The sequence below is a fragment of the Sander vitreus genome, chromosome 23 (genome assembly GCF_031162955.1).
Source record: "Sander vitreus isolate 19-12246 chromosome 23, sanVit1, whole genome shotgun sequence".
Lineage (NCBI taxonomy): Eukaryota > Metazoa > Chordata > Actinopteri > Perciformes > Percidae > Sander > Sander vitreus.
The window spans coordinates 8,268,428-8,278,399 of NC_135877.1; the positions used below are offsets into that span (position 1 = coordinate 8,268,428).

The 9,972-nt window shown below is 40.3% G+C and overlaps 1 protein-coding gene across 3 annotated transcripts in view; it reads left to right on the forward strand.

The window, feature by feature from the left end:
• Window positions 1-9,972, forward strand: part of tbc1d22a (TBC1 domain family, member 22a) — a 123,799-nt gene continuing 113,827 nt past the window's right edge. For all 3 annotated transcript variants that reach the window (XM_078281450.1, XM_078281453.1, XM_078281452.1), the window contains exons 1-5: window positions 1-216; window positions 669-725; window positions 2,825-3,008; window positions 3,370-3,619; window positions 6,888-7,070. In XM_078281450.1, coding sequence (XP_078137576.1) covers window positions 155-216; window positions 669-725; window positions 2,825-3,008; window positions 3,370-3,619; window positions 6,888-7,070 — 736 coding nt within the window. In that variant the 5' untranslated portion in view covers window positions 1-154. The remainder of the gene's footprint in view (window positions 217-668; window positions 726-2,824; window positions 3,009-3,369; window positions 3,620-6,887; window positions 7,071-9,972) is intronic.

The window sequence follows — 9,972 nt, forward strand, 5'->3', positions numbered from 1 at the left end:
GCAGCCTTTCTTGCCGATTAGGCAGTATCAACATGGCAGCTTTCTGACTTTTGGAGGAGGGTACCTGGTGTAAATAAACACGAATTTCACGTTTTACAGATAACGACAGCGTTCGTGTGTTTGTGTTTAAGGCTGGTTGGACCATAGAGGGAAAATGTCGAATGACGGAAATAAAAAACAGTTCTGGAAAAGAAACGCAGCGAAGGTTCCTGGCAGGTAAGTGACGTGTTCCCTCCTGTTGGCTAGCCTAGCGTAGCTAGCCTTACTCTACTGACGCTGCACTGTTGAGCTTCAAACGCAACTTTCACTTTCACTGACGGCCTGAGGTAATGCACAAAGTTTGCAAAGTTTCACACCTTGTAACGTGCCAGTGTCTGTGTGTAAATTAGTCTCGCAGACACAGTTTACATCTTTCTGCTGTTAGCTGGCTAAGAGCTACGTTGCTAACAGCGGCTAATAGTTAAGCACTTTATCCACACCGCAGTCACAGAGTTGTAACTAATGATACAGTAACTATGGTCTTACAGCAAATTAAAGTCGTTTGCACCACACTTACTCGCAGTATTATGATATTATTGTTTTGGGTAATACGAAGCTAACATGACTAGCTTGACAGCCAGTTATGCACTAGCTCATTCATTTACATTCTCTCTTATTCACTTCCTCAGCATTCAGCATGTGTATGGCGCACAACATCCACCTTTCGACCCGCTCCTCCATGCTAAGTAAGTTAAATGTACTTGTAGGTAAATCCTCTATGATGTTATTGGAGTAGTTTGGACAGGCGTTATTGTGCTAATGCTAACCATTTGCCTCAGTTGCTGAACTACATGATGCCCCAGCTGAAGTTGACATTCTTTTCTCTCCTATACATTTGCTCCCAAAAGCTTTAAAACGCTGATATGATGTATTTATTATGCATAAAACAGTCAGAAAATATATCTGGTGTGTGATAATTAGGTGAAAGGGTTCTCTTTCTCTTCCTTTTTGAATACGAGGTGAATGTTTTGCTTTTAGCAAGTTTAATATTGCCTTGATGACCAGCAGTAAGAACCTTTTTTTTATAGATGATTACACAAGACCTTTATTGAACCTTAGTTTCTTCCATTATTTAATTCACCATTGCCAGTAGAGAGGGTAAGTTAGAGGGTAGCTACCGATCCACTCACAGTAGTCAGAAAACTGCTGTGGCATGGATTGATACTGTAAAACATGTTGTACTTTTAGCGACATCCCAATCAGAAATGGGGGAGTGTTTGTTTTGACAGCTGACAAAGATGGGACGTGGCCAAAATTGCAGCATGCTTAAATGATCTTGTAGTATAATTCTGGTAACCTCTTGTTTGCACTGTATGGCCTGTGCTGTTCTGCAGTGGAAGTGTACCTCTCAGACAATGTAGTTGTTAGATGGCTGGGTTGACAGCTTAAATGACATAAGACATGCTTTCACTAAGTTTTACTTAAACTTATCTGAAAAACTTGCAAACATGTCCAGTAAACAGATTATGTTACATGATTTGAAGATCTAACAATTCAAATATAAGTTGGAAGTATCAGTATTTCAGGACTATAGGGTGTGTGAAATTATGGGGGTGAGTGTTTGAATTCATTAATTTATAAGAAAAGACTGGACTTTGCAGTTAATGTTTTATGTTTTATATGTACAGCTAAAAATAACTAAGAAACACTGTAGAATCCTGAAATGTACAATGTGTAGAAAGATTATTATTTTTTAAATTAACCATCATCATTTACCTCTGCATAGGTATTTTTTTTCATTTTACACACACACACAGAGAAAAACTGTTGCTCTGTAAAAATACTGAATATTTCTTCAGACTAATGTTTAATTAACTATTATTTACTTCTGCATAGGAAATATTTTCGACTTTTTTGACTGTACCTCTCTCATCACACACACACACACACACACACACACACACACACACACACACACACACACACACACACACACTGAGAAAAACAGACCATTATCCTGTAACAATCCTTTTATTTCTTCTGACTGATGTTTAATCATGTAGATTTCCACAGAGGGTTGAATTCAATTTGCTTTTTTTTTTTAATCAAGGAATGTGTTCAGACTCTCTTTTCTTCTAAGTTATGATAAAAGTAAGCTAATATGGACAACTCTCTATCTTTATCATGGTAATCCTTCCTTGCCTTTTTCCACATCGCAAGATAAGGAAAGGTTGAGTTCAATTTAATTCTCGTTTCTGAAGGATTTCTTGTTCCGGCTCAATGGTATGGTGTCCTTGCTGCACAAATACAGCAACTCAGTGAAATGTTGTCTTTTGAAAATGACCAGATTCAGTCTTGTTAGGCGTTTGAGACCAGCTTTTGATTCTAGTTCTAAAGATTAAGAGTCTGTGTATAGAGGCGGTGACTCACTTTATTGTGAGTCTCAGTCTTTCGTGTTTTTAAGAGTAATTCTATAAAAAAAAAAATTTCAGTGTGTGAAATGTGGATATCTGACATACGTTGTTCATGCCTAATGTTGGTTAATTTATTAGTTGTTAAGCTTCTTTCTTTTATCAAATGGCTAATGTTCTTTTATTTCTTTGCCCACCTGTCAGTGTCAAAAAACGACTCACTTTTCATCTCTGCCCCCCCCCCTCCCTTTCCTCACTGTGGTTATTTACTTTGTCTCTCTCCCTTTCTCTCCTTCTGTGCCCGTTTGCCACTTCTGTTCCCTTTCCTACACCTTGACTCTCCACCTCCCCTTTACCTTTTCTCTCAATTTCTTTAATGTCATGCTCTTTCCCCTTATCTTCTCTGTTTTCATGGCACTGTCTCTGTCCTCCAGCCTGATTAAGGCAGGAAACAGGCCTCCTCCGGCCACGCCAGGCAAGCCCAAGAAGGCTACCACCTTTCAGGAGTTTGAGAGCATCACAAGTGATGCCTGGGATGTTGGGGACGATGATGACGAGTTGCTGGCCATGGCTGCACAGAACCTTAATATTGATGTTGTCATGGAGACAGCCAATAAGGTGAACAACCAGATGCAGTGGTTAAAACACTTAACTATTGCACGTTTTTTCTGCCACAGAGGCTTGGTCGAAGGACAGATGCCCTACCCACTATGACAACACAGTTCATCTTGGAGTCTTGGCAGTCCTATAAAAAGCGTTTTCATGAATGTTAGCACCTTTCAGATAGCTTCCTGTTCAACTACATTTTTGTGAAACCGTTTGTGTTTATCTTAAGGACTTCATAAATACACAGAATCTCAAGTTGCTAACTTAGTTAACAGATTACAGAGAATTGCAAACTTTTAGTATAATGTCCTGTGTGTTATCAGCAAAACCTGAGGCTCACCAGGGACACCTTTTTTTCCTGTCAACTGAACAGGTGATTGAGAATCACAGCAAGCAGCAGGAGAAACAGAGGCAGGATGACACAACAGAGCTGGAACAGAGAGAAGAGGACACACAGGAGGAGGTGGCAGAGGACGAGGAGGAGGACGAAGAAGATGAGGAGGACAGGGTGGGGGAGGGAGACGTGACCAGCCCAGAGCTCTCTTTTGCCTCCCAGAGCAGCCCTTACACTGATGGCCGCCTTGTAAAGTCCCAAAGCGAAGCTCCAATTGGGTCACCAAAAGGTTAGTGAGCACCATTGCTCAGTGTCCAAAAAGTTTTCTGGCTCACCTGCATAATAAAAGCTTGACTGCTTTTACTTTTAGTGCACCAGTTTCAAAGGAGTATTTTGAAAAGGCACACTGAAACCCCTCTGTAACTGGAAGACAGTTCTCGCCCCATACCTGTCTATAAGTTTTACCTGAGTCTCCATTTAAGTTTGGTTATTATTCTATTGTGTGCGAGTGATCTTGTTACATTATTTTATTTTAGTGTAACTATAAACAGGGTGTGTCCTGTATAAATATGGGTTAAATGTAATTTTAATGATTTTAGTCATTCTTTCATGTTTTTTGTTCTACAAATATAAGTCAAATAATACCAAGTTTCAACAGAAACATCTAGCATCCAGGCAGCAGAGAAATGAGAACATATTTGGCAGATGTTATCACTCTGTAGAGCAGTGTTGCTGATAGACTGCCAATGTTGTGCTTTGATTGGACTTGCCTGTGTTTTACAGTGCTGCTCAGCATTACAACAGTCTCAGAAATGCAATTGCAAAATACTTCATAATAATAACATTCCGATTTCTGTTAAAAGATAGTAGGACGTGTTGCAGGTGATGCTTATTTATGGATATTGGTGGGTAGTTATGTCAGACTACCCTGTTAGCCCTTTCTCATAATCAAAATCAAAACAAAGCAATACAGGGAATACGCTGTAGTCAAGAGCAGTTTTTCATAATAATTCCTGAGGCAACTGTTTCTGCCTTCTCCTCTCTTACCTTTCTTTACTCTTATATATTAACATGAGTTGACAGTAGAGACACCTTCCCTCCTACTACTCCTCTTCAGTTTTGGTCTTTTTTTCCCCCTGAGGCACATTGTTTTAACCCTGTAGTAAGCAACAACTGCTCTGTGTCATGGTCCTGTTGTTGCTGTCTCACTGTTCAAAACCTCTTCCAGTTGTCACTTTTAAGTTTTTTAATTCAAAATGGGGCTCTGTATAGCAACATGGAAACCTTGCGTGAAACAATTGCGTCTTCTTCCTTGTAAACACAAGGAAGAGGAAAGCTGTGAAGAAATGGTTCTACTGTCACTTTATAGATTGTAACATTAGCAGATGCTGTAGATCGTGAACGTCTGGCTGACTCTAGTCCTGTCTGGCAGGTCATCTGCCTGTCAGCCTGCGTGCCATTCTGTCTGTTGCTGTGTTTAGATACAGATAACACATTGCCTCGACAACAACTTTTGCCCCTTTACGAGCATGTTGCAAAACACTAAAGCCAATATAAAAACCTTATACCATGCACACTCAATGTACTTGGCAGGACATTTTTGTCATACACCATTGCAGTAAGGCTGACTGCTGGTGTGCAGTGTCTCATTTCTTTGTAGATTTGATTTCCCTCTACTTTTTTTCTCTTCTCCTATTGTGTGTACAAGATGACAGCAAGGAATAGCGCAAACACACTTGCCACAGTCTTATTAGATAATGGCACACAGCGTAGCTTTCATTAGTGAGGCCCAGACTCACTCCATATACTTCTACATTATGTACTCATACTTGGCATTCACCATCCCAGTGCCCTGCAGCTTACAGCAGAGAGCAAGGGACACACAAACACACAGAAGCTGGTGGTTATTGGGCTCTCTGTAACATCTGGCGCCCTATGACTTCTTTAACAAAAATACCCACTGTCACTGTAATTTAAGTACTCTCTATTTGTGTACTTTCATGTAGGTATTTTTTTCCCCCTTCCTTCCTTGTAATAATTGATGCAGTATACCGTGACTGACAGTGAACATTACTAACTTCCTCAATCTTGGCTTTGTCTTTTATATACCCGTTAAAAGTTATTAAATGCTCTATATAAAGGACATATTGTTAAAATCGCACAAAAAGTTCTACCACAAAAAAGCTTCCACAGGCTTTGATGATCTCTTTTAATTTTTGTAAGTGCAAATAAAGCAGTTGAGAACAGATTTGTAGCATTTTATTTGTTCTTGTAAAAAAAAAAAGAAAAGGATATTAATATCGGCAGCATTCCAGTTTTCTTAATTGCTATGGAGTGTTTGTGAGTCTACACGCAGTAGATGTGTCGTGGTTTTCTCTAGCACTGAGAAATATTAGCAGTGCTTTTCACATGGATCTGTATAAACATTTGCTTCGTGTCTTGTGTGACAGAAGGAACGTCCCTCTCCACAATGAAGTCCCGACCCCACCAGCTTGTTCATAACTTGTCTGTGTGGTGCCGCTGTTACGTTCTGTGTCTCGTTCTGTCTTATTTTAGCACATCTGGGGAACTGGGGCACTCAGTGGACTGGCTTAATGTTGTTATAAAGGCTTTACAGTTGAATCTGAAATTTTGCAAGAACCGCAACTGCTACCATCCTGGAGGCTCATTGCAAAACAAGCCACAACTTGTGTGGCTTCCGCTGGAATTAAAGCCTAGTAAAGGTTGTGAACGTTTTTCCCTCTACAGCAGGAGGAGGCTAAACAAAGTTTAATACAGCAACAAAAAACTGTCGTCCAAACAGAATGCTCTGTTCAGAGCAAGCTGGACTCAATAATGTGAAGTGTTCTGGGTGACGTTTACTAATTCAAACTGTTAGCCATGCGAGAGGGCAGCGTGGTCAGCCGGTCAATCCACCGCTTTGGTCCATGCTGAAATATCTCAACAATTATTACATGGGTTGCCATGACATTTTGAAATTTGGTACACATCTGCCCCTCAAGATGAATTGTAATACCTTTAGTGACCCTGTAACTTATGACATTTCTTTTAACCCAGCTGTACCTTGGGTGACTGATAATTTGCAAACGTTAGCATGCTAACACGCTAAACTGAGATGGTGAACTTGGGAAACATTATACTTGCTAACCACCAGCATGTTAGCGTTGTCATTGTGAGCCTATTAGCATGCTGATGTTAGCATTTAGCTCAAAGCACTGTTTTAACTAAGTACAGCCTCATAGATTGGCTGTAGACTCTTATTCTTATTTTGCTGTTTTCTAACATTTGAAGCTGCCAATTCTATGGTTAGCTTGATAACCTACAAGCGGATACTTTGTAAACAAAAAATCATCGGTATCCAACATTGCATTGTTTACCTGTGTTTACATATGTTCTCATCAGTTTGCCAAAAAGCTAATAGGCCTTCAACATGGCCACGAGATCCTATGCTGTATTATCTGTAAGCCCTCCATTTGGTGTGTGTGTGTGTGTGTGTGTGTGTGTGTGTGTGTTTATGTAACCCTTTGCCCTGTCTCAACTCGTTATCCTCCCACTAGATGCAGCAGGTGAGCATGCAGCCCTCCACAGACAACGGTCCCTGCCCCACCGGCCGCCCCTCATCCCGCTAGTGGCTCGCATGGCTGACCAGAACACGTCTGGCACCCCAGCCATGACCGAGAGGGAAGCGTCTCGTCTGGATAAGTTCAAACAGTTGTTAGCTGGGCCCAACACAGATCTGGGTAAGTGATACTCAGTGACAATGTGCACAGTCCACTGTCTAGTTTTGCCTCTTTCTTGAAGCTTTTTCACGTTTTCATTTCCTTGCGCTTTTGCTACTCACTCTTAGTTTGCTCACTCTCCATCTGCCAGCTGTGCTGCGCTTTTAACGATGCTGTGAGGGAGAAAGTCATCCAGCCATCTGGACATGCAGATTACAAGGGAAAGAAAAACCACCAACAACAAAAGCAAATGACAGGCCTTTGTTCTAACCAAACGACAGGCCTTTATTGTTTATCCAACCCCAGAGACTTTGTTTGCTACCACTGCCACCCCAGTGGCCATGAAATCCTTACAGACTTCCCTCTTTACAGTTGACTTTGTGTCCTCTGAAACTAACTTTTGGCAGCTGCTACGCACCAACCTGTTGCATCAATCTCACAGTTTCAGTAGATTAACTACATCAAAGTGGCTATCAGAAGAGTTTGCTGATGTTAAGATCCAGACAGTGACCAATCCATAATTTACCAACAGAATGTTATGTGATGAAATACTTATGCTTGCTATTAAATTAATGACCAGTAGAGGCCATGCATCTGAAGAGTTTTATATACAAGGTTATATGGAATGAAGATGGCAATGCAGTGATTTTTAGCCTAAAGAAATATCAAATTTTACAGCTCCATCTGAAGTTACATCAAACACTGGGGGAGCACAGGCCAACCCTTTACACAGGAAAACATAGTGACCTGATGAAGTAGCCTGATTTAGTCAAACATCACCGTTTTTATTTAGTCAGTCAGTAAATACCTCATAATAATAAAAATAACATGTAATTGCAATTATGAATAATGCTTAAAATGTTGATATAAGCAGAATATGTCATCAAATTATTTGTTCCATGAAATAACACTAAATATCATTGTGTAACATCATCATAATGTATGCCATACCGGTCAGGGGCCTTATCAAGCAAGTTTTTGAAACGATGTCTTTTCATATGTCTGAAGTCCCTGAACTCTGAGGACAGATGATTTGTGCATGCTGTGAAAAGAAGAAAATAAGTTAGAAGTTCCCATTACCTCAATCAGTTTTGGTGGACGCACAGAGACTGACTCATTAAAAATATTGGAGTTGTGCGGATTCAAACTCTTTGTCAAATCTCTGTTAAAAGCCTATTTCATTTGAGATCTGATCCGTGTTAAGACAGAGAATGTTGTCCTAAGGTAGTTTTTGTGTGTTTACGCTGCATTGTGTATGGTGAGTGTGCCTGACTGAAGGGGAGCATGAAGTGAGACCAGGGAGAGAGAAGAGAATTAAAAAAAAAAGAAAAAAGTGCAGTGCTTAGCAAGAGAATGGGTTATGTGCCTGTCTAAATACCCTAAATATGCTAAATACAAAAAGAGTGTGTCGGAAATATTTCAGTGCAGAAATGACACAGTTTAAATACTGTTAGCCTACATTTTGAAATAGTCAGTGTGGTCTTAATTTACCGCAACAGAAGAGGCTACAAGGCATTCATTTGAGACAGGCTATTATTAGAAACAAGCCTTTTATTCAGATACTCTATACTTTATCATATTTTAATAAGAATCTTCTCCGTTTTCTAATCTGCTCTGTTTCTGCTCTTTGCTGTAAATGCAAACTCGACACTTCCTCCATCCGTTTTCACATCCAAACCGTACAACAGTGTTTCAGAAGTCATCATCAATCCTCTTACTGGAAGTCTTTATTTGAAAACATTTTCAGTATAGACGGACTGATAGTGGATTTTTTGAAGCGGATACCAAAATAGGTATTTGGGAGTTGAGTTGGCTGACAAACTATCTAGCTAAATGACTTCAGGCTCTAATTTGCAGGACGTGTCCAAATCCCCTTCAATTAAGTGCATTTAAACACTCAGATAACCTTCAGTACTTTTTTTATATTAATAACAATGAATAATAATCACATTTGCGTTGCCACCGACAGATTATCTGGACCAGTACAGTATGTTAACTTGCATCCACAAATCATTTTCTATCAACAGACATTGCGGTTGGTTTTTAAAGTGTGTGAGTTTGTACCACTTGGTACCACTGCTTTAGTTGCCACATGTAGATTACTTTTAAGGTACACACACACACACACACACACACACACACACACACACACACACACACACACACACACACACACACACACACACAAACATCAGGAACATTGGCTCAGATCCTAAAATAAAATGTCAATGCTGGATTTCATTAAGTTTGAATGGCCTTAGTCAGCACAGTGCTTCACCTCTACGTGTGATCCCCTTGAAAACTTTGAACAACACAAACTAGTTCACCAGTCGTCAGCGTTAGTCAACAGTGGTTGCGGCCCGCTCGGGCAGAGTGTACCCTGTACATCAGCAGAGTGTCTTGAGGTGTCAGCCCCCATTAGGGCCTGCCAGGCATCACAAGCCGGCTGTCTAAATTTAGTTTAGTCTCTGCACCATGATTAGATAGCCCAGAACGGGTGAGCCACGCTGCCAGCTGCTGGCAGCATGAAAGATGAACTTCATTCACGGGACATAATTAAGTGAAGGATTGGGGAGGGGGGTTGATGAGGGGTGATAGGGGAAGGGAGAGGGATAGGGGCAGATAAGATAAGATGAAACTTTAATGATCCCCGTAGGGAAATTGGGTCACTGCAGCAGCAAAGAACAGGATATAGATGAGAATACAATAAGAAAAAGATGAAATCACCAATGTCTGAAGGAAGCCTAGTGTAGCAAAAATATTTGTGGGACAACATAAATAATATCATTGGTCGCTCATAGTCAAGAGTCATTTTCAAACCTTGGTTTAGAAAGTTGCTGTCTTTAGGTATGCATACGTCTTGTTTGAAATACTGATGTAATTACTTTCACATACAATCTACATTTTAGCAGATTTTTGCAGT